The sequence below is a fragment of the Tachyglossus aculeatus genome, chromosome 6 (genome assembly GCF_015852505.1).
Source record: "Tachyglossus aculeatus isolate mTacAcu1 chromosome 6, mTacAcu1.pri, whole genome shotgun sequence".
Lineage (NCBI taxonomy): Eukaryota > Metazoa > Chordata > Mammalia > Monotremata > Tachyglossidae > Tachyglossus > Tachyglossus aculeatus.
The window spans coordinates 44,473,390-44,498,488 of record NC_052071.1 but is presented as its reverse complement, the minus strand read 5'-3'; the positions used below and the strand labels follow the sequence as shown (position 1 = coordinate 44,498,488).

The window sequence follows — 25,099 nt, the reverse complement described above, 5'->3', positions numbered from 1 at the left end:
ACAATCACCACTGCTAGGACCACAACTGGTGTCCAGGATTTTCCAAAAGGAATCCAAAAGTTCTGAGCTCAGATTCCAGACACCAAGGAGCCCAGAGCAGCATGGCTCAGTGGAAAGAGCATGGGCTTGGGAGTCAGAGGTCATGGGTTCAAATCCCGGCTCCTCCACTTGTCAGCTGTGTGACTTTGGGCAAATCACTTTTCACTTCTCTGTGCCTGTTACCTCATCTGTAAAATGGGGATGAAGACTGTGAGCCCCACGTGGGACAATCTGATCAACTTGTATCCTCCCCAGCACTTAGAACAGTGTTTTGCACCTAGTAATCGCTTAACAAATGACATTATTATTATTATTATTATTATTGTTATTATTATTATTATCAAAAAGCAGAAGCTCTAGTTCTATTTCCCCTGTTTTGGCTGCAGACAGAATTGAGAAAGAGCTAATCGAAAGGCAAAGGAGATGTTTTCCGAGCACAGCAAACGGGCGAGAATCAGAGAACGCATTTGACTTTTGGAAAAGTGCCACTCACCCGTCCTCGTGGCAACGTGCCATAATTACCTTCCACCGATTCCAAGGGAACATTGATAAATGCAATCCTGCCCGAGAGGTGACGCTTGTTCAGCTTCCACAAGCAGCGGAGGAGCGTGTTCTTCTCATCAGAGCTGCCGGCTGTCCATTTGTAGATCTTATCGAACTGCAGATCAAATTCGGGAGTTTCCTAGGTGCCATGGAAGGAGCACAAAAACTCAGAATCCTCCTGGGCACAAAGCAGCCACATTAAGTGACTGGGAAAGTCCAGTCGCACTCGCATCGTGTAACACGGATATTTTTGGGAGACGACATATGTTAGATTGTGTACGCGTACACATCCCAAAGGCTGGCATTAGTCCAGAGGGAGAGGAAGGGAACCTAAAGGAAGAAAACTGAATTTCTGTTGAACGGGATGACTATACATTAAAAATGACAAGAAGCTCATTAAAAATAACATCTCCCACATCACCCAAACATCTTCAGGAGATATCACTGTAAAATTAATCTCATTTATAGAGGAGCAGCATGTTCTTGTACCCTCAGACTGAGTTCCATGTGAGGCAGAATCTGTGTCTCCACTGATTGTCTTGTATCTACCCCAGCTCTTTGTATAGTGTTTGGCACATAGTGCTTAACCAATGCTATTGGTGTTGTTGCTTGGTAAATGTTGATATTTTGACAATATCAAATCACTATTTTTGGGTCACATTCCCAGGTCCAGAAGAATTAAGACCTTAAAGGGATTGCTCCATGCCAGTCTAGGAAGGATGATGTCAGATCTGTAACTACAAAGTGGCCTTCTAAATCAATCAATCAATCAATCATATTTATTGAGTGCTTACTGTGTGCAGAGCACTGTACTAAGCGCTTGGGAAGTACAAGTTGGCAACATATAGAGACAGTCCCTACCCAACAGTGGGTTCACAGTCTAAAAGGGGGCGACAGAGAACAAAACCAAACATACTAACAAAATAAAATAAATAGAATAGATATGCACAAGTAAAATAAATAAATAGAGTAATAAATACGTACAAACATATATACATATATACAGGTGCTGTGGGGAAGGGAAGGAGGTAAGTTGGGGGGATGGAGGGGGGGACGAGGGGGAGAGGAAAGAAGGGGCTCAGTGTGGGAAGGCCTCCTGGAGGAGGTGAGCTCTCAGTAGGGCCCTGAAGGGAGGAAGAGAGCTAGCTTGGCGGATGGGCGGAGGGAGGCATTCCAGGCTCGGAGGATGACGTGGGCCGGGGGTTGATGGCGGGACAGGCGAGAACGAGGCATGGTGAGGAGATTAGCGGCAGAGGAGCGGAGGGTGCGGGCTGGGCTGTAGAAGGAAAGAAGGGAGGTGAGGTAGGAGGGGGCGAGGTGATGGACAGCCTGGAAGCCGAGGGTGAGGAGGAGGGTGAGGAGTAAGTGTTTGGGTGGTGTGGGAGATTTCATTTTTAATGTACAGTCATCCCTTTCAACAGAAATTCGGTTTTCTTCTTCTAGGTTCCCTTCCTACAAAACAAAGGGGACTCTTCACGCTGAGGATGAGCCCATCACTCTGAGTTTTAGATTTAATTTCTGCTTTGGCCTAGTGGAAAGAGCACATTCTAATTCCAGCTCCACTAATTGTCTGCTGTGTGATCTTGGGCAAATAATAGTAACAATGACAATATTGATAATAATAATAATAATTGTGGCTTTTGTTAAGTGCTTAATATATACCAGGCACTGTACTAAGCGCTGGGGCAAATATAAGCTAATTAGTTTGGACACAGTCCCTGTTTCACATCAGGGCTCACTTAACATCTCTCTGTCTCAATTTCCTCATCTGTGAAATGGAAATTAAATCCTACTCCCTGCTACTTAAACCATGAGCCCCATGTGGGACAAAGACTGTGCCCAACGTGATTACCTTCTATCTACCCCAGCACTTAGTTCAGTGCTTGGCACTCATTAAGTTATTAAGTATCATTAAAAAAAAAGAAGTCTTCAGGTTATGTCATTCAGTGGGTCAGCTGAGTCAACATTAGTCTATCCCAGGGCAGAATTTAAATCTGAGCTGCCTCATTGATGGGGTCATCCTAGTTGTGGAAGAGTCCCCGTTTCTTCGTTAGAGCACGGTTGGCATTCTGAATTCACACCACATGGAAAACTTGAATTCTATTTCTTCCCCCAAAACACAAATAAGTGTCTCTAGGTCAGAGCCTGCTTATCTCTCTTGGGTGGGTAATGATGATGATGATGGTATTTGTTAAACTCTTGCTATGTGTCAAGCACTATTCTAAGCGCTAGGGTAGATACAAACTAATCAGGTTGGTCATTACCCCTGTCCCACATGGGGCTCAAAGTCTTAATCCCCATTTTTCCAGATGAGGTAACAGAGGCCCAGAGAAGTGAAGTGACTTGCCCAAGTTCACTCAGCAGACAAGCGGAGGAGCCGGGATTAGAACCCAGGTCCTCCTGACTCCCAGGCAAGTGCTTTCCTCACTAAGCCATGCTACTCCCCTATATTTGAGATTAATTTACAGTAATATCTCCCAAAGGTGTTTGGATGGGGTGTTTATGAGCTTCTTGTCATTTTTAATATACAAGAGAAATCCAGTTTTGGAAATGGAAGATTTTGGTAATGGAAGGAGGGGAAGCAGGAGGAGAGAGGAGCTGACTTTCAGCAAGAAAGCAGTCAATTTCACTCTAAACTTGAAGATGGAGTTGAAACCTGTGGTTTGAACTTGAAATCTTGGTTTACCATCCCAGCCCAACCAGTTTTCAACAATAGGAATGTGAAAAATTAAATTCTCCACAAGTTAATTTCTGGCCTAGGCATTTTTTTTTATGGTATTTGTTAAGTGCTTACTACGTGTCAAACACCATTCTAAGTGGTGGAGTAGATACCAGTAGATCAGGTTTGACACTATCCCTGTCCTATATGGGGCTCACCATCTCAGTTGGTGGGAGGTGGGTTTAATCCCCATTTTACAGATGAGGCAACTGAGGCACAGAGCGGTGAAGTGACTTGCCCACGGTCCCATAGCAAGAAATTGGTAGAGCTGAGATTCCTCTTTCCACTATAATATAATAATAATAATGGCATTTGTTAAGTGCTTACTATGTGCAAAGCACTGTTCTAAGCGCTGGAAGCACTGTTCTAAGTGCTGGACTGCCACACTGCTGCTCTCTGCTTCATCAGGTGTTCACTATTGAAGAGATTGCTGGCATACGATTGAATAAATCTGGAGGTTAGGTACTGAGATGGAGAAAGCACCCTGGACAAACTCAAGTGATTAATATTCTGTGAGGAAAGTGACATCCCTGTTTTTCCTCCTGCACTAATGAGACCAGGCAAGAGAGTTTCCTAGACACTTGTGAGTAATTAAAAATTGTTTAGTCAATTATCCTCCATTCCTAAACCTGAATGTAATTGAGTTTCAGTCAGGGAAGGGAACTTGAGTTCTATTCTTTCTCCAGTCCCCTCAATTCAAATATGTCCTGAGATTACCTTCCTTTCAGCTAGAAAGCCCCAGCTACAAACTCTTCTGGCCTTGGCAGTGGAAAGCAGGAATACCACTTTTGGTTTCCCTGGATTTTAGGATCCATAGCCCTTATTTAGTTTTGAAAAATAATCCTTCTTGCTCTGGCTAGTATAACTCAATTCCAGGTTTGGGATGTCATAATTTTAATTTTGAGGAAAATAAGTCTAAAAAATTCACAACTACTGGATGAAAATTAAGTTGTGGCCAGAAGACCATTACCAAGTCACTCAGACAATCAGAATCTCTCCCGTGACTAAATCATACAAAGGTTATGAGTTATATTCCTGCTACCTGTTCTAAAAGACAATACGGTCTAAGAAACCTGGACTTGGTAACATAAATCAGGACTTTTTTTCCCCATCAAACGAGAAACTCCAGAAATGAAATTTTATTTTAGAAACCATGCTTATCTGGAATGAGATTGGCATCAGAAGGTTGAGCTGCTGATAGTCAGTGTTTTGCACATAGTAAGTGCTTAACAAATGCCATCATTATTACTATTAGTAGTAGTAGTTACTTGGCCCTAACAACAGATCCCAATGGGAGACATTGAGGTTATTGGTAAAGAATAGAGGTTGATCTTAGTCACCAACCCATCATCATCAAAAATATCTACTATCTGGGACTCATATGGAACCTATAACATAAAACAGGCTTAGTCTCAGCTCCCTGGGTGCCAATAATCCAAGGAAACTAACATGAATTGTGGCGGCAGAAAAAGCCAACAGAATGCTGGCTTCAGGAAGGGTATGGAAAACAGAACAAGTAAACGGTTAGTTTTTACCTGTGCTGAGCTCTGAGTCTACCCACTCCTGGTAACCTTAAAAGAAACTCATCATCATCAATGCTATTTACTGAGCACTTACTATGTGCAGAGCACTGTCCTAAGCACTTTGGAGAATGCGGTACAATAGAGCTGGTAGTCACGTTCTCTGCCCACAACGAGCAAAGTGAATAACATAATAATAATTATTATTGTATTTGTTAAAGTCTTTCTACGTGCCAAGCACTATACTAAATTCTGAGGGAACTGTCCTAAACTCTTGGGAGAGGCCTTCCCAGACTGAGCCCCTTCCTTCCTCTCCCCCTCACCCCTCTCTCCATTCCCCCCATCTTACCTCCTTCCCTTCCCCACAGCACCTGTATATATGTATATATGTTTGTACATATTTATTACTCTATTTATTTATTTTATTTGTACATATCTATTCTATTTATTTTATTTTGTTAGTATGTTTGGTTTTGTTCTTTGTCTCCCCCTTTTAGACTGTGAGCCCACTGTTGGGTAGGGACTGTCTCTATATGTTGCCAATTTGTACTTCCCAAGCGCTTAGTACAGTGCTCTGCACACAGTAAGCGCTCAATAAATATGATTGATGATGATGATGATGAAAGTATAATACACCAGAGTAGGGAGACATGTTCCCAGCCAACAGCAATCTTAACGGACTTTACACGCTTGCCTCTACTCTACTTGAGAAGGAATAATAGACTATCTGAGACCAGATCACTCCATCAAGGGAATTGAAGAGTTTCTGTTTTTATCCCATTTTCTTTTTCCCCTGTGTCTTGCTCCTAGAACTGGGGCACTCAGGTCTTCAATAACCCACATGATCACGAGGTGTTTTGGATAAAACGCTGCTTGAGAATTAGGGAACTTTCTTGCAACAAAGTTTGTATACCTGGATAGAACAAGAGCTGTTGCTGGAAGAACTGCTCTGAGCACACTCAAGGGATTGGAGAAGTCTGTGGTCTAAACATGAGTTTTGGCTGATCGTGGAGTTCATCAGGGACTTAACCCCATAACCCCAGAAAGCTGGGTGTAACTAAGTGGGATGGAGACTGAGAAAGATGCAGACATTCAAGGTTGCCTTACCTCTCCTGGGACACACTTCAGCACTACAAAAACCACAGATTAATAATAATAATGTTGGTATTTGTTAAGCGCTTACTAAGTGCCAAACACTGTTCTAAGCGCTGGGGTAGATACAAGGTAATCAGGTTGTCCCAGGTGGGGCTCACAATCTTCATCTCCATTTTACAGATGAGATAACTGAGGCCCAGAGAAGTGAAGTGACTTGCCCAAGGTCACACAGCTGACAAGTGGCAGAGCCGGGATTAGAACCCACGACCTCTGACTCCCAAGCTGTGCCTTTTTCACTAAGCTAAGCTCCTTCTCTGTAGATTAGCCACTACTGTGTTAACCTCCTCTCGGCTATAAGCTCTTTGTGGGCAAGAAACGCATCTACCAACTTTATTATATTCTCTCAAGCACTTAGTACAGTTCTCTGCACACAGTAAGTGCTCAGTGAATACCACTGACTGGTTGACTAATAAGCCTTAGGCATTTACTTTCTACATGGTCTCAGCTCTAGGGTCTGCTTCTTCGGTACACACACTACTGATTCATATATCTTTTCTGTCTTTGGGAAATCTTCTTTTGTGTCCATATATTAATCCTCTGCCTGTTGTTCTGGTAAGAACATCCCCCGGCTTTAAGTTCCTCCGAACCCCCTCCCGCCCACCAGATAACTTGTGAGGTCATCTGACCTCTCTCTGAAGCCGGAAAAAGGCAGATATTCCCCAGTGCTTCCTCCCTGTCCTTTAAAGAAAAATGATGACCTGGATTTTTCCTCCCTCCCTTTCACCCAAGTTTCATTTTACCAGGGGGCTCCAGCAAGCCCTGTGTAATCTCCTGAATACTTAATCTCATCCTCAGAGATACTCGTGAGACCTCTTGTCATAGGCGGATCTGCTTTTTTGCTGTCAGCAACCAAAGCAGATTTTTTTCCCCTCAGAGTTCTCTGTTTCCAAAGAACCTCTTGGTGAAATTAACCTGACACTGCAAACGGCAGCGGCTGACCCCCACATCTATTAACTGCATCCTCTGCATGTTGATGAAGGTTGGGCAAGCTGTGTAGATGAACAAAGACTGAGAGCTTCTGATAGCAGCTGCTAGATGGGCCGCCGGAGAAACCAAACTGAAGTTCCTCATGCAAATATTATTATTATTATTATATTTGTTAAGCACTTATTATGTGTCAAATAAGCTCTGGGGTAGATATGAGTTAATCAGATTGGACACAGTCCCTGTCCCCCCCCCGTGGGGCTCACACTCTAAGTAGGAAGAAGCAGCATGGCCTAGTGGAAAGACCGTGGTCCTGGAAGTCAGAGGATCTGGGTTCAAAATCCCGGCTCTGCCAATTGCTTGCTGTGTGACTAGAACAAATTACTGTGCCTCAGTTCTCTTGTTCTCCCTCCTACTTAGACTGTGAGCCCCCCAAGGGACAGGGACCATGTCCGACCTAATTAAGTTGTATCTAACCCAGCTCTTAGAACAGTGTTTGCCACATAGTTAGTGCTTAACAAATACCATAAAAAAAGAACAGGTTTTGAATTCCCCATTTTACCACTAAGGAAACCGAGGCCCAGAGAAGTTAAGTGACCCATCCAGGGTCACAAAACATTTCTGGGATTAAAACCAAGGTCCTCTAACTCTCAGGCCTGTGCTCTTTCTACTAGACCACGCTGTTTCCCACTTTGGATTCAAAATTAGTGGACCTCAGAGAAGCTCCAAATACCTGTCTCAAAACCTGAATAGTTTAATCACTTTACAGTGAGCTATGTACCCTCCCTGGACATCTTAAGAAAATCGCTCTAAAGATGGAAGTAGAAAGCCCAAACACAAGGTGCATCTTGCAAAACATATCCCAGCTGCTCCTGAAGGAGATTCATTGTTCTGCATATATTTGCAGGGACCTTTTCCTTTATTAGTCTGGGTTATGGGCTTTCATATTTTAAAGTTTTTATATCCGTGGCCTTTCCCCAAGGAAAGGCAAAGGGCCCAGAGACCATTGGCATGTGCTAGATTCTGCAGTATTCCCATCTTGACTAGTAAAGAGCACATAAAGGACTCCTAAGTCTCACCAGTTCCCACCCTCTGACCGTGCCAATGCCAGAGCAGGAAAGACTTTGCTTTTTCAGCACAGACTAGGGCATAATAATCATAATAGTACTTGTTAATAATAATTTTGGTATTTGTTAAGTGCTTACTATGTGCCAAGCACTGTTTTAAGCACTGGGGGAGATATAAGGTAATCAGGTTGTCCCACATGGGTCTCACAGTCTTAATCCCCATTTTCCAGATGAGGTAATTGAGGCACAGAGAATAATAATAATGATATTTATTAAGCACTTACTATGTGCAAAGCACTGTTCTAAGCGCTGGGGAGGTTACAAGGTGATCGGATTGTCCCACGGGGGGCTCACAATCTTAATCCCCATTTTACAGATGAGGTAACTGAGGTACAGAGAAGTTAAGTGACTTGCCCAAAGTCACACAGCTGACAATTGGCAGAGCCAGGATTAGAACCCATGACCTCTGACTCCCAAGCCCATGCTCTTTCCACTGAACCACTCTGCTTTTCTAAGCAGTGGTATGCATAAGCACTTACAAGACAATCTTACAGGATTTACAAGACAATCCAGCCCTCTCCTGCACGGGGCTCACAGTCTAGAATGGAGAACAGGTTTTGAATCCCCATTTTACAGATGAGGAAGGTGAGACAACGGGAAGCCGAGTGGTCCAAGACCATAAAGCAAGGAAGCGGCAGAGCCAAAATGAGAACCCGTGTCCTCTGTGTCCCAGGCCCATCCTCTTTCCAGTAGGCCACACTTCCTTCTCTTAACCAACCCGGCAGCTGAAATTTGCTGATGGGCATGTCAACAGAAGGAGCAGGGAGGCAGAGGACAGAACTCCAGAGGGAAGATGTCTGAATAGAAGCCTCATTTTATAGTCCTTATAATAATAATAATAATAATGATGGCATTTGTTAAGTGCTTACTATGTGCAAAACACTGTTCTAAGCGCTGGGGGGATACAATGTAATCAAGTTGTCCCACGTGGGGCTCACAGTCTTAATCCCCATTTTTACAGATGAGGGAACTGAGGCTCAGAGAAGTTAAGTGACTTGCCCAAGGTCACACAGCAGACTTGTGGTTGAGCCAGAATTCGAACCCATGACGTCTGACTCCAAAGCCCGGGCCCTTTCCACTGCTTCTCTAAGCCGTTATCTCATTGCTTATGCTTATGCTTATCTCATTAGCCGTTCAGTACAGCTTGAAATCTTCCTCTGGGAAGTTCCTATTGGTCAAAGGGGGAAAAGCTTTATTGGAGGTAACATGTCTTTTTCTCTTATTCCTAATGAAGCCGTATTTACCAACACTTTATTGACTCAGTTACCCTTCACTTTACTGCAGGGGCTGTCCAAACACCACTAAGTGATGCATGCTTCCTGCCTCCCGCCTGGTTTTACATAGTGGAGACAAAGGGCTTCTGGATAGATTAATCCTTCCCGGCCTGGGGAGAATTTATCACCAGTACGGTTGTTGGGAGGTTGCTTAATGAGCTTGCAAGACTCAGGGGCCTGCAGCTTCCAATCCCCTCATAAATATGAATCCCATCTTTTGAAGAAGCTGAAATTCACCCAGGTATCAATTCCACCCTAGCTGGGTTTATGGGTTCCTCTGGAGGATGCAGTTTAGAATATGGGCTCACTGAGTGTTTTACAATGAGGGAGGACCGGAGACAATATTTTGGGGGTGGTTTCCACACACAGAAGCAACAGACTCATCAAAGGGAGGTCCAAACAGAGTGGACTGATTCTTCTCATGCAGTGGAGTCATAGGAAGTGAAAGGAGCTGTGGGTCCATTCCCAAAAGATTTCTGAAGCTGATTTGCAGTCTGTTGCATTAATGAGACCTCCGAACGGGCCTGAGCATTAGGGTCCAGACCTGAAAAAGTGTGCCAGTGGGGAGAACCCACATTTCCTCTCCCATCTCATATCAGCCCTCCTCAGTTCTCCTAACCATGTAATTCCTCAGGAGCAGTGTAGCCTACTAGAAAGAAAACAGGCCTGGGAGTCAGAGGATCTGAGTTCTAATTCTGCCTCTGCCAGTTTGCTGTGTGACCTTGGGCAAGTCACTTAACTTCTCCAGGCTTCATCTTCCTCTTCTGTCAAATCGGGATTCAATGCCTGTTCTCTCCTACTTAGACTATAAGCCCCATGTGAGGCAGGGACTGTTTAATTTGTATATTAGAATAGTGCTTGCCACGGAGTAAGCACTTAACCAATATTGTCATTATTATTATAATCATTACTAATAATAATCCACATTATTATAGATTCACACTGCAGGGTCAGGCTGGCTTTTTTTTTATAATGACATTTATTAAGCGCTTACTGTGTGCAAAGCACTGTTCTAAGCGCTGGGGAGGTTACAAGGTGATCAGGTTGTCCCACAGGGGGCTCACAGTTTTAATCCCCATTTTACAGATGAGGTAACTGAGGCCCAGAGAAGTGAAGCGACTTGCCCAAGGCCACACAGCTGACAAGTGGCAGAGCCGGGATTTGAACCCATGACCTCTGACTCCAAAGCCCGTGCTCTTTCCACTGAGCCACGCTGCATCAATCAATCATATTTATTGAGCGCTTACTGTGTGCAAAGCACTGTACTAAGCGCTTGGGAAGTATAAGTTGGCAACATATAGAGACAGTCCCTACCCAACAGTGGGCTCATAATGGGAAGGTCTTGTTAACCACTTTCTATGTGCCAAGCTCTGTTCTAATCACTAGGGTATCTACAAGTTAATCAGGTTGAACCCAGTCCCTGTCCCACCTGGGGCTCACACTTTTAATCCCCATTTTACAGATGAGGTGACTGAGGCCCAGAGATGTTAAGTGATTTGCCCAAGGTCACACAGCAGAACCCAGGTCCTCCTGATTCCCACTATCCACTATCCTCTATGCTCTGTCCACTAAGCCACGCTGCTTTTCAATCTAGTCATTACCTCTGGAGGACTCTACATTCCTCCTCGTCATTTAAGAAACAGTTGTCTCTGGTACAATACCTGATTGGCTTGCTTTCCATCTACCAGCTTCAGGTCTTTCAAGGGCCACTTGTCAGTCCTCTTATACTGCTCACCTCTATCTGCCCTTCTCACTTTCACCAGGAACAATTGCATAGGCAGACTGGCACCCACTAAGAAGGAAAGTCAAAAACCAGGGAATGTGTGACTTGGAGTGATGAAGATGGGAAAAGCAGATAACAATAATAATAATAATAATAATAATAATAGCATTTGTTAAGTGCTTACTATATGTCAAGTATGGTTCAGCACTTACTATGTGTCTTACCTCGTTATCGCCTGTCCCGCCATCGACCCCCGGCCCACGTCATCCCCCGGGCCTGGAATGCCCTCCCTCTGCCCATCCGCCAAGCTAGCTCTCTTCCTCCCTTCAAGGCCCTACTGAGAGCTCACCTACTCCAGGATGCCTTCCCAGACTGAGCCCCTTCCTTCCTCTCCCCCTCATCCCCCTCTTCATCCCCCCCATCTTACCTCCTTCCCTTCCCTACAGCACCTGTATATATGTATATATGTTTGTACATATTTGTTACTCTATTTATTTATTTATTTATTTATTTTACTTGTACATATCTATTCTATTTTATTTTGTTAGTATGTTTGGTTTTGTTCTCTGTCTCCCCCTTTTAGACTGTGAGCCCACTGTTGGGTAGGGACTGTCTCTATATGTTGCCAACTTGTTCTTCCCAAGTGCTTAGTACAGTGCTCTGCACACAGTAAGTGCTCAATAAATATGATTGATGATGATGTGTCAAGCACTGCTCTATGCACTGGGGTAGATAATGATGATGATGATGGCATTTATTAAGTGCTTACTATGCGCCAAGCACTGTTCTAAGCGCTGGGGTGGTTACCAGGTGATCAGGTTGTCCCACGGGGGGCTCACGGTCTTAATCCCCATTTTACAGATGAGGGAACTGAGGCACAGAGAAGTGAAGTGACTTACCCAAAGTCACACAGCTGACAATTGGCGGAGCTGGGATTTGAGCCCATGACCACTGACTCCTAAGCCCATGCTCTTTCCACTGAACCATGCTATTTTGCTACTTGATTGCAAGGTAATCAAGTTGAACACAGTCCCTGTTCCACATGGGGCTCACAGTCTGCATCTCTATTTTACAGATGAGGGAACTGAGGCAAGAGAAGTTAAGTGACCTTTCCAAGGTCATACAGCAGACAAGATGTGAAACTAGGATTGGCAGGACCTTCTGACTCCTAGGCCCAACCTCTATCCACGAGGCCTTCCTGCTTCATCATTTCTCTGGGCCTCAGTTTCTTCATGTGTAAAATGGGGATTCAGTTCCTCATAGACAGCGAGCCCCATGCAGGACAGGAATTGTGTCTCACCTGACTTCATTTCTACTCCAGTGCAAAGTAAAGTGGTGCATAATTAGCACTTGAATGCTGTGATTTTTAATATTGTTATTATTATTACCAAAGGAAAAATCTTGAGTCTTTTACCTGAACTGAGTTGTATACTGAACTGAGGGATGCAACACTGCACGATCTCCTAGGAAATCCAGAGGGACAAATGGAAATGAGCCAGGCCTCTGAGGCAAGACTGACTCTCAAAAAGAGCAAGGCAAAAATCAAGGTGGCCAGATCAGATGGTCATAATCACTAATAACAGTGTTTCTCATTAATAACTTCACCATTTATCAAATGCGTAGTCAGTGCCCTGCACACAGTAAGTGCTCTATAAATACCACTGACTGGTCGATTAATTTTACCTCCCTATTTCAAAGCTCTGCATTCACCATTTGCCCTCTCGATATTCCTGTGAGATAGGGAGAGGCAGGGATATATTATCCCTGTTATATAGTTGAGGGAACTGAGGCCCAGAGAAATTAAGAGATTTGGTCATAGTCATATAGTGACCAGTCAGCATTCTTGACTCCCATTCCTTCACTCTGTCAACGCTATGTGGCTTTCATATTTCCTTGCTGACTTCCCAGTCACAGTGATCTAAGTCTCTAAAGCAACATCCCTCTCACCGCTGACTTTTTAATAATAATAATAATAATAAGGATAATAATGGCATTTGTTAAGCTCTTACTATGTGCAAAGCACTGCTCTAAGCACCAGAGCACTTTCCATTCCATCCATGCATCAGGATACTTACCTATGATACAGAGTACCGCGGTCTTTTTTTTCTTCCCAGTCTTCCAAACATGGGCTATTTCCAGAAGTTTTTCACCCGAAGGGGTGAAGACATCTCTCTGTAGTATATTCCAAGTGGAAGCCATGATGGGCTACAAGAAAGAGGAGAGAGAGGATCAGAGAGGGGAGAGAAAGGACCTGGATCCTCTACTATCCGCATCTGAGCCTGCCTGGAAACGGGCGGATGAGAAGAAAGGGTTTGGAGGTTTCTTAATGATACTGGTCTCAGAGAAAAGGGCTGGAGAAGCAGAGAAGGGGCCCAGAAGTGGCAGAGACAGATTGACTCTCTAAAATGTCTTCTTCCTGAGGCTACTGCTTAGTCTTTGTACATTTCCAAGGGCTTAGTCCAGTACTCTCACAGAGTAAATGCTCAGTAGATAGCACTGACTGATCTTCCTTTACTGTTGACTGCTTAGTGATATCTCCTATCACTCTTCTTCCCCATTCTTTTCTACAGAAAAAGACCCCAATCATTCGCTGTTTCATAAGAGACTGTTAGAGGCCACTTTGAGTCTCAGAGGTCATCCTTTTTTTCTTGGAAGAATAAAAATAAGAAAGGATGTTATGTGGCAGGCCTGCTACTCATGAGGTAGGTGAGGAAATGTTATCTTTCCTCAGAGCAAGTAGCACTCTCTCAAATTAGTCAACCAATCAATCGATCGGCCAATGGTATTTATTGAGCTCTTACTGTGTGCAAAGTACTGTACTAAGCACTTGAGAGCGTACAGTTGGTAGACACATTCCCTGCCCACATTAAACTTACAGTCTAGAGGGGGAGACAGACATTAATATGAATAAATTAGAGATATGTATATAAGTGCTGTGAGGCTGAGGGTGGGATGAATACCAAGTGCCCAAAGGTTAGAGATCCAAGGGTATCCAAGAGATCCAAGATGAAGCAGAAAGGAAAGAGTCTGGAAAAGAAGGCTTAATTGGGGAATCACAAACCTGAAAAAGTATGATTCAAAGAAAACAGTCCTGACCAACTTCAAATAAAAAGGAAAAGAGGACACAGGATTCCCCAGAGAGAAAACAATACTTAGACTTTGAGCCCTGTGTGGGACAGGGATTCTCTCTGACCTGATGAATTTGCATCTACCTAAGGACCGTCTCTACATGTTGCCAACTTGTACTTCCCAAGCGCTTAGTACAGTGCTCTGCACACAGTAAGTGCTCAATAAATATGATTGATTGAATGAATGAATGAATCTACCTCAACACTTAGAACAGTGCTTGACGCATGGTAATTACTTAACAAACACCATAAAAAAAATCCCCAGGGAAACAGTGCTTGGCTAAGGAAAAAAGTGGGTTTCTCAGACATTCACTGGGAAGGGAGTAAAGATTACCACAGCAGGGAATACAGGATAGGAGATTAAATGTTATTAAAACAAGTTTAACAATCCTTCCACAAGCCATGTCTACACAGCAAAGCTAAAATATGTTCCTGGGGTAGGATTTCAAATCGTTTTTTGGGATGATAATAATAATAATGATGATGACATTTATTAAGCACTTACTATGTGCAAAGCACTGTTCTAAGCACTGGGAAGGTTACAAGGTGATCAGGTTGTCCCATGGGGGACTCACAGTCTTCATCCCCATTTTGCAGATGAGGGAACTGAGGCACAGAGAAGTTAAGTGACTTGCCCAAAGTCACACAGCTGACAAGTGGCAGAGCCGGGATGGATTAAGCACTCCCAAAAGCCGAGAGTGATGGTTATGAGAACCACGGCAACATCAGAACGGTTCATTTGAAATTCTACGACGTGACCATTGAAAGCAGGGCATTTAAGGATGAATAATCAATGCAGGGAGGTAGCGAGCAAATCCCTCCTTGGCAAAACATCCTGTTTGGATGCCAATCTTCCTTCTATGCCCTGCATTTTCAAGACTTCAATTTTCTTGTTACTGGGGACCCTGGAAGAAAATAAATTGTACTTCCCCAGAACTTCATCTCTTTGTTGCTCCCGTTGCTTCCTTCCCACCTGAAATCATAATCTCTTAGTGGAAACACAATCATCTCTCCAGCAAGGAACTGTCATGGCACAAATAGAGGGTGCAGCCGTCCAAAGGGGAACAATCAGCAAAAGCCGACGCACACTTAGAAAGTCAAAATGATGCCTCACGCAAATGACTTTAGCAATAAAAAAACACCAGGGAAGAAATTTAGCAAATAGATGAGGCAGAAACTATTTTTTTTTCCAAATTAGAATATTCTTTAGCTTCCCAAGAGGGTTTGGCAATTTCTTAAGCTAAATGGGAAACATGCATCTAAGTTGTCGTGCAGTATCTGAAATGAAACTCTAAACATAAGCCAATCTGGGAGAGATACTGAGATGCTAAGTTCGGGCCTATTAGCGAGGATGAAATCTTGTCTTTGGTAAAAATTCCTTCACCTATGGGACGCAATTTATGGATGAGTCTGACTCCTCGATAGCCTGCTTTCAGTCTATTCTATCCTTGACTTCTCCAGTAATTTATCAAAGGCATCATAGAGGTCAGGCTTCAGGCCAAATGGATTATTCCCTCGGATGGCTTTCAAGCACCGGATCACCATCCATCCCACCGGCACCTAGTTGCAAAGTAAAGAGAAGCAGTTATATTGAAGCGGCCTAACAAGACAGTTCTCGGCTGCATCCTAAGTCTTCGTTGCAAAAGCCACCTAAACTGGGGCTATTTTAACACTTCCTTACCCTTACGGAGTCTGTCTGTTCACTGACGTGACCTGGATTAGGCTTTAAATCTATCACCGAAACGTCACCTCTACTGTACATACCTGCTCGTAATAGATAAGCATTTAGGAAGTTATCATGCACAAGCCAGACAGGTTCCTCCCTAAACCAGGTGGAGAGAGGTCAGTTGAATACACAGGGAAAAGGGGAAGGAGAACTGGGTGGTGGGGAGGGAAGGGGAAGGTGGAAAGCTTATAGGGAGGAGAGTGGGAAAATAAAAAGGCAAGATTTGGAAGAAGATTTGGAGATGTTACCAGTCGGGGCCTTGCCGAGAATTGAACTGGGTTTGTTTTTTTTAGCAGCAAGAAGTCTGAATACAGGAAATAGCTTTTTTTAAAAAAAAACCTAAGAGATTTATACTAAAAGAAAAGAAAAAACCAAAACACCCACCAAACAGGAAGTCTGAAGTCTCTTAATGGTGAAACTGAAAAGAAGTCCTGGGGGTGGGCAGAGACAGGAAACTGCCGACATTTACCTCCAGTCAGAGCTTCAGAAAACAGGTGCAGCTCACAAACAGCAGAGAAGGTGGGCAGGCCAGAGATAAAATCAGCTGTGGGAGAGGGCGGAAGAAAAGAGGGGGTTTGAGTTGTGTTGGCACAGTCTATTTTCTGAAGGAGTTGGAGGTATGGAAGCAGTGAGAAATCTCCGTGGGTTGCTGTGCCAAAGGAAATCAGGTCTTAAGTTGCTCTCTCCTTCCCCCTCCTCTGCCCTTGGAAAGATGAGTTTTCTTTGGACCAGGGGTTTTGGGAAACTGCAGTATTCTCAAATTTTCCACAGTCTATGACCCACATGGGGTCCACAGTCCTAATCCCCATTTTCATTCATTCATTCATTCAATCGTATTTACTGAGCGCTTAATGTGCGCAGAGTACCGTACTAAGTGCTTGGAAAGTACATTTCAGCAACAGAGACAATCCCTGCCCACAATGGGCTCACAGTCTGGAAGGGGGAAGACAGACATCAAAACAAGTAAACAGGCATCAATAGCATCAATATAAATAGAATTATAGATAATAAACACATCATTAATACAATAGAATTACATGTACATATATACAATCAAGTGCTGTGAGGCGGGGAGGGGGAGTAATAATAATGATGGCATTTGTTAAGTGCTTACTATGTGCCAAGCACTGTTCTAAGCGCTGGGGGGGGGGGGGATACAAGGTAACCAGGTTGTCCCACGTGGGGCTCAGAGTTTTAATTCCCATTTTACAGATGAGGTCACTGAGGCACAGAGAAGTGAAGTGACTTGCCCAAAGTCACACAGCTGACAAGTGGTGGAGCTGGGATTAGAACCCATGACCTCTGACTCCCAAACCCAGGCTCTTTCCACTGAGCCATGTGGCTTCCCTATGAAATGCCACCTCTTTTGTATTATGCATGGGGTACATTAATTTCTACTCAGCTAGACTCGCTCGCTCCCCTTTCCCTTTGCCGCTCTCGCACCACTAACCCACAGCCCTGGATCACTGCCACTGTCCGCCTCCTTCGCTCTTATGCTCGAGCTGCTGAACGCTGCTGGCGAAAGTCTAAACACCATGCCAACCTCGTTCACTTCAAGTTTATCCTTTCCTGCCTTAACTCAGCCCTCTCTTCTGCCAGACAAAACTATTTCTCCTCCCTTATTGACACCCATGCCCATCACCCCCGCCAGCTCTTCCGTACATTCAACTCCCTTCTCAGGCCCCCGGTTCCTCCGCCTCCTCCTTCCCTCACCCCCAACGATCTGGCCTCCTACTTCATTAACAAAATTAAATCCATCAGGTCCGACCTCCCCAAAGTCTCTTCCCCCCTTTCTCCAACCCCCCGGCTCTCAACACTCTCTGCTACTCTCCCATCCTTCCCAGCGGTATCCTCAGAGGAACTCTCCTCCCTCCTCTCAAGTGCTACTCCGGCCACCTGTGCTTCTGACCCCATTCCCTCTCATCTTATGAAATCTCTCGCTCCATCCCTTCTCCCCTCCTTAACTTCCATCTTCAACCGCTCACTCTCCACTGGTTCCTTCCCCTCTGCCTTCAAACATGCCCATGTCTCTCCCATCCTAAAAAAAACCCTCTCTTGACCCCACCTCACCTTCTAGTTATCGTCCCATATCCCTCCTACCATTCCTTTCCAAACTCCTTGAACGAGTTGTCTACACGCGCTGCCTAGAATTCCTCAACAACAACTCTCTCCTCGACCCCCTCCAGTCTGGCTTCCGTCCCCTTCATTCCACGGAAACTGCGCTCTCAAAGGTCACCAATGACCTCCTGCTTGCCAAATCCAACGGCTCATACTCTGTCCTAATCCTCCTCGACCTCTCAGCTGCCTTTGACACTGTGGACCACCCCCTTCTCCTCAACACGTTATCTGACCTTGGCTTCACAGACTCCGTCCTCTCCTGGTTCTCCTCTTATCTCTCCGGTCGTTCTTTCTCAGTCTCTTTTGCAGGCTCCTCCTCCCCCTCCCATCCTCTTACTGTGGGGGTTCCCCAAGGTTCAGTGCTTGGTCCCCTTCTGTTCTCAATCTACACTCACTCCCTTGGTGACCTCATTCGCTCCCACGGCTTCAACTATCATCTCTACGCTGATGACACCCAGATCTACATCTCTGCTCCTGCTCTCTCCCCCTCCCTCCAGGCTCGCATCTCCTCCTGCCTTCAGGACATCTCCATCTGGATTTCCGCCCGCCACCTAAAGCTCAACATGTCGAAGACTGAGCTCCTTGTCTTCCCTCCCAAACCTTGTCCTCTCCCTGACTTTCCCATCTCTGTTGACGGCACTACCATCCTTCCCGTCTCACAAGCCCGCAACCTTGGTGTCATCCTCGACTCCGCTCTCTCATTCACCCCTCACATCCAAGCCGTCACCAAAACCTGCCGGTCTCAGCTCCGCAACATTGCCAAGATCCGCCCTTTCCCCTCCATCCAAACCGCTACCCTGCTCATTCAAGCTCTCATCCTATCCCGTCTGGACTACTGCACTAGCCTTCTCTCTGATCTCCCATCCTCGTGTCTCTCTCCACTTCAATCCATACTTCATGCTGCTGCCCGGATTATCTTTGTCCAGAAACGCTCTGGACATATTACTCCCCTCCTCAAAAACCTCCAATGGCTACCGATCAATCTGCGCATCAAGCAGAAACTCCTCACCCTGGGCTTCAAGGCTCTCCATCACCTCGCCCCCTCCTACCTCACCTCCCTTCTCTCCTTCTACTGCCCAGCCCGCACCCTCCGCTCCTCCACCACTAATCTCCTCACTGTACCTCGCTCTCGCCTGTCCCGCCGTCGACCCCCGGCCCACGTCATCCCCCGGGCCTGGAATGCCCTCCCTCTGCCCATCCGCCAAGCTAGCTCTCTTCCTCCCTTCAAGGCCCTGCTGAGAGCTCACCTCCTCCAGGAGGCCTTCCCAGACTGAGCCCCTTCTTTCCTCTCCCCCTCGTCCCCCTCTCCATCCCCCCGTCTTACCTCCTTCCCTTCCCCACAGCACCTGTATATATGTATATATGGTTGTACATATTTATTACTCTATTTATTTATTTATTTATTTTACTTGTACATTTCTATCCTACTTATTTTATTTTGTTGGTATGTTTGGTTCTGTTCTCTGTCTCCCCCTTTTAGACTGTGAGCCCACTGTTGGGTAGGGACTGTCTCTATGTGATGCCAATTTGTACTTCCCAAGCGCTTAGTACAGTGCTATGCACATAGTAAGCGCTCAATAAATACGACTGATTGATTGATTGATTAATGAGTCAAATTAGGGTCTGTCCAGGAGGTGAGGAAGACTGGAAACATCTACTCCAGTCATTACTGCTTCTCAACTCTGAGCTGTAGTAGTGACCAGGAAGAAGAGGGAGTTAAGGAGAGAGGAAGTGGGGGACCCATGTCCCTGGTGGGAAGGGTTGTATGGTTTCACTTGTATGAGCTCTTTTCCTCTTGGCCTATCCCCTTCTCCACTCCAACTGTCCTGGATTCTACCATCTTGCAGCATAAGAAAATAAGAGGAGGAGATGAGAAAAGGAAAAATTTACTCCAACGTGAAGATTCTGGAACATGGAAGGCTAAGGGGCTGATATCAGTCTACTGTCCATCCTGTATCAAGTCCTTTATAGAGTTCAAACAACAGGATTCTTAGCACTTAAGATTCCTGTTCCTTCCGCTGATTACCTGGGCTACATTGTCAACTTCATTAAGGCTGGGCAGAAACACGGGCAGACATTTTGAATCATTTTCATTCCTGGACTGTCTCTCAACCCCTTACTTTCCTCCTTTTGATTCATAGCCATCTAATCCGGCACATCATTGACAGCAAGACAGATCTTCTTTCCTGGTTTATGGCTTCAAAAAGGCCCTGGTAAAGAAAAACAAACAGCAACTAACTTGCAGTGAGTCGGGGCTGGCTTGGCAGTAATCACAGGTCATACATCTTCTTCATATCTTATTCCATGAGTCTCCCAGAGTCAGAGCAAAGCCCTGATGACATGAAAGAAATGAGAATGAGAATCACGTTAAAGACTCCGAGAAGGACTCTGACTTCCTTCTGGAGCCGACATCCCTCACTAATTGGAGCAGTGAGGCATTGGTGGAGTTGGGTAGCCAGAACAAAGAAAGACCTGGAGATGGGAGGACCTGGGTTCCAATTCTGGCTCTGTCCCAAGTCTGCTGTGTGATCTTGGACAACTCAACTTCTCTGTGCTCCAGTTACATGATAATAATAATAATAATGGCATTTATTAAGCACTTACTATGTGCAAAGCACTGTCCTAAGCACTGGGGAAGTCACAAGGTGATCAGGTTGTCCCATGGGGGGCTCACAGTCTTAATCCCCATTTTACAGATGAGGTAACTGAGGCACAGGGAAGTTAAGTGACTTGCCCAAAGACACACAGCTGATAAGTGGCAGAGCCAGGATTTGGACCCCTGACCTCTGACTCCAAAGCCCGTGCTCTTTCCACTGAGCCATGCTGCTTCCATAATGATGGTATTAGTTAAGCACTAAGTGCCAAGCACTGTTCTAAGTGCTGGAGTAGACACAGGGTAATCAGGTTGTCCCAGGTGGGGCTCACACTTTTAATTCCCATTTTAGAGATGAGGTAACTGAGACCCAGAGAAGTGAAGTGACTTGCCCAAGGGCACACAGCAGATATGTGGCAGAGGTGGGATTAAAAGCCACATCCTCTGACTCCCAAGCCTGGGCTCTTTCCACTAAGCCACACTGCTTCTCCATCATCTGTAAAATGGGGAATAAGATTTTGAGATCCATGTGGGGCATGGATTGTGCCCAACCTGATTAGCTTGTATCTACCCCAGTGCTTAGTATAGTGCCTGGCACATAGTAAGCGCTTAACAAATACCAGCAGTGTGGCTCAGTGGAGAAGAGCACGGGCTTTGGAGTCAGAGGTCATGGGTTCAAACCCCAGCTCCGCCAATTGTCAGCTGTGTGACTTTGGGCAAGTCACTTAACTTCTCTGGGCCTCAGTTACCTCATCTGTGAAATGGGGATTGAGACTGTGAGCCCCACGTGGGACAACCTGATCACCTTGTAACCTCCTCAGCGCTTAGAACAGTGCTTTGCACATAGTAAGCGCTTAATAAATGCCATTATTATTATTATTATAAAAAAAGTGGTCACACATGGAGTGGTCTGGTCTAGCTTCAAGCAGTACAGCAGGTGGAAGAATCAGAACAGGCCTTTCAGGAGAGTCAGGATTGGAGACAGCTAAGCAGGAATTAGCAGAAGAGCTAGTCAGCCAGTCAATCATATTTATTGAGTGCTTACTGTGAGCAGAGCACTGTACTAAGTGCTAGGGAGAGTACCATACAACAGACACATTCCCTACCCACAACGAGCTTTCAGTTTAGGGGGGGAGACAAGTTAGAACCTCAGTCACCTGTAGTAGTAACAGTAGTGGAAGCATTTCAGATTTAAGAGAAGCAGCGTGGCTCAGTGGAAAGAGCCCGGGCTTGAGAGCCAGAGGTCATGGGTTCTAATCCGGACCCCACCAATTGTCAGCTGTGTGACTTTGGGCAAGTCACTTAACTTCCCTGTGCCTCAGTTACCTCATCTGGAAAATGGGGATTAAGACTGTGAGCCCCACGTGGGACAACCTGATCACCTTGTATCCTCCCCAGCGCTTAGAGCAGTGCTTTGCACATAGTAAGCATTTAACAAATGCCATCATCATTTATTGGCTTGGTGTCTTGCATTGTACAAAACACTTCCCTTCCCCACAGCACCTGTATATATGTATATATGTTTGTACATATTTATTACTCTATTTATTTATTTATTTTACTTGTACATATCTATTCTATTTATTTTATTTTGTTAATATGTTTGGTTTTGTTCTCTGTCTCCCCCTTCTAGACTGTGAGCCCACTGTTGGGTAGGGACCATCTCTATATGTTGCCAACTTGTACTTCCCAAGCGCTTAGTACAGTGCTCTGCACACACTAAGCGCTCAATAAATATGATTGATTGATTGATTGACAAAGAATAGAGCTCTAAATAAGACAGCCTGCAAGTTAGGTCCTGTCAGATGCTAGTTGGTAACATTTGCTGCAGAGCTGAGGCCTGGGTCCTTGAAGATGTCAATAGTGCTACTATTAGGAGCAACAGCTTAGTGGAAAAGCACAGGACTTCAAGACACCGGGATGCTAATCACAGCTCTGCCCCTTGCCTCTCGTGTGACCTTGTGCAATTTAATTATCTGAGCCTCAGTTTCTTCATCTCTAAAATAGGGATGTGATACCCATTCAACCTCCTACTTCCACTGGGAGCTCCATGTGGGTCAGGGCTATGCCCAACCTGATTAGCTTGTATCTACCCCAGCACTTTGCACAGTGGATAGCACATAAAGTAAACACTTCACAAACGTGGCTCGGCGGAAAGAGCCCAGGCTTGTGAGTCAGAGGTCGTGTTCTAATCCCGGCTCCACTACGTCTGCTTGGGCAAGTCACTTAACTTCTCTGAGCTTCAGTTACCTCATCTGTAAAATGGGGATGAAGACTGTGAGCCCCACATGGGACAACCTGATCACCTTGTATCCCCCCCAGCGCTTAGAACAGTGCCTCACATGTAGTGCTTGTACTTCCCAAGCGCTTAGTACAGTGCTCTGCACACAGTAAGTGCTCAATAAATACAATTGATTGATTGATAGATTAGTAAGCGCTTAACAAATGCCATCATTATTAGAGTCAGTTCTCTCTTTTCTTGTAGCATTTATTTGGCACTTCCTATGTGCCAGGCACTGTACAAAGAGCCAGGGTAGATACAAGCTAATCAGGCTGGACACAGTCCATGTCCCACATGGGGTTCACAGCTTTAATTCCCATTTTACAGATGAGGTAACTGAGGCACAGAGAAGTTAAATAACTTGCTTACCAAGGCAGAGCCTGCATAGAACCCAGGGCCTCTGACTCTCAGGCCTGTGCTCTTTCCATGAGGTCACACCGCTTCTTCGGTAAAGTCTTGAGGAAAATTTGTGTTGTGGTACTTAAGCAGCCCATGTACATGTCTAGCTGCATCTCTGGACACCTCTTCAGACTTGATTCAGATGAATGTGCATTTCAGAAGAACACTACTGAATTCAGATATAATAATAATAATAATGGTGGTATTTATTAAGTGCTTATTATATGCCAAGAACTATTCTAAGCGCTGGGGGAGATACAAGGTCATCAGGTTGTCCCACGTGGGCCTCACAGTCTTCATCCCCCATTTTACAGATGAGGGAACTGAGGCACAGAGAAGTTAATGACTTGCCCAAGGTCACACAGCAGGCAAGTGGCAGAGCCGGGATTAGAACCCACAACCTCTGTCTCCCAAGCCCGTGCTCTTTCCACTGAGCCACACTGCTTCTCATGTTCTCATGTTCTTATGTTCCAGATATCATGTTCCACCCAAAGTGTGTAGTGAAAACTGTGTGATAAAAGAACTCTGTCTCTTCTAGACTGTAATCTCATTCAGGGCAGGGAAGAGGTCTACTAACTCTGTTTTACAATACTCTCCCAAGTGCTTAGTACAGTGTTCTGCACACAGTAAGTACTCGATAAATACCACTGACTGATTGAGTCTTCTAAAGAATTCAGGGAACTTGACACATGCCCCTATAGGTCCTTCTTAAAAGCCTTAGTGAAAATGATATTATAACATCCAATGTGATATTGGCTCTAAACCGGGATTGTTAGTTTCAACCAAGATGCGTCTTGGAAGACCAGTTTTTAAAAATAATGATCCCTCATAAATAGCAATTTAGGTGAAATTGCCAGCTCCTAAGAAATTCCTAGCCAGATGGAAGTTGCACAAACTGTAAAAAGAGTGGAGCAAATCTTCAACGAAAACTCCTGCTTGTATAACCTTTGAGGCTGAAGCAGAATTGTAACAATTAATCAATCAGTGGCATTTATTAATAATAATAATAATAATGATGGTATTTGTTAAGCACTTACTATGTGCTCTGTGCACGGTTCTAAGCACTGTGGTAGATACAAGGGTATCAGGTTGTCCCACGTGGGGCTCACAAGTTTTAATCCCTGTTTTACAGATGAGGTAACTGTGGCCCAGAGAAGTGAAGTGACTTGCCCAAAGTCACACAGCTGACAAATGGCAGAACTGGGATTAGAACCCATGAACTCTGACATCCAAGCCTGTGCTCTTTCCACTAAGCCATGCTGCTTCTTTATAATAATGATGGTATTTGTTAAGTGCTTTCTACGTGCCAAGCACTGTTCTAAGCACTGGGGCAAGGTTATCAGGTTGTCCCACATGGGGCTCACATGTTTTATTGAAAACTTACTATGTGCAGAGCACTGTATTGAGCACTTGGGAGAGTACAAAACAGAGTTGATAGACTATGATGAGTTTATAGTCTAGAGGGGGAGACAGACTAATGTCTGACTGTATAAGGAGATATATCCTGTGAACTGGAATCTGAGCTGCTCACCAGAGGAAGGAACCCACGATCTGCATCGTGGAAAGGACCCCGTGATCTGAGGCTTTTAAGAAGGACCTATAGGAGTATGTGTTAAGTTCCCTGAATTCTTTAGAAGACTCAATCAGTCAGTGGTATTTATCGAGTACTTACTGTGTGCAGAACACTGTACTAAGCACTTGGGAGAGTAAAACAGATCTGCACGATCTGAGCCAGGAGTACATGAATTCTTGGCTTGTGGTGGCACTGAGGGACGCAGCCCGGGCCTGTGTGTCAGAAGGGCCTGGATTCTAATTCCGGCTCTCCCACTT

At 44.9% G+C, this 25,099-nt stretch overlaps 1 protein-coding gene across 1 annotated transcript in view; it reads right to left on the bottom strand.

Annotated features, from left to right (window-relative positions):
• LOC119930037 (exocyst complex component 1-like) overlaps positions 1-13,223 on the bottom strand; it is an 88,644-nt gene extending 75,421 nt beyond the window's left edge. Inside the window, exons 1-3 of the mRNA XM_038748461.1 lie at positions 13,100-13,223; positions 10,963-11,093; positions 562-721 (exon numbers count right to left, since the gene is read on the bottom strand). Coding sequence (XP_038604389.1) covers positions 562-721; positions 10,963-11,093; positions 13,100-13,223 — 415 coding nt within the window. The remainder of the gene's footprint in view (positions 1-561; positions 722-10,962; positions 11,094-13,099) is intronic.
• Positions 13,224-25,099: the final 11,876 nt, after the last annotated feature.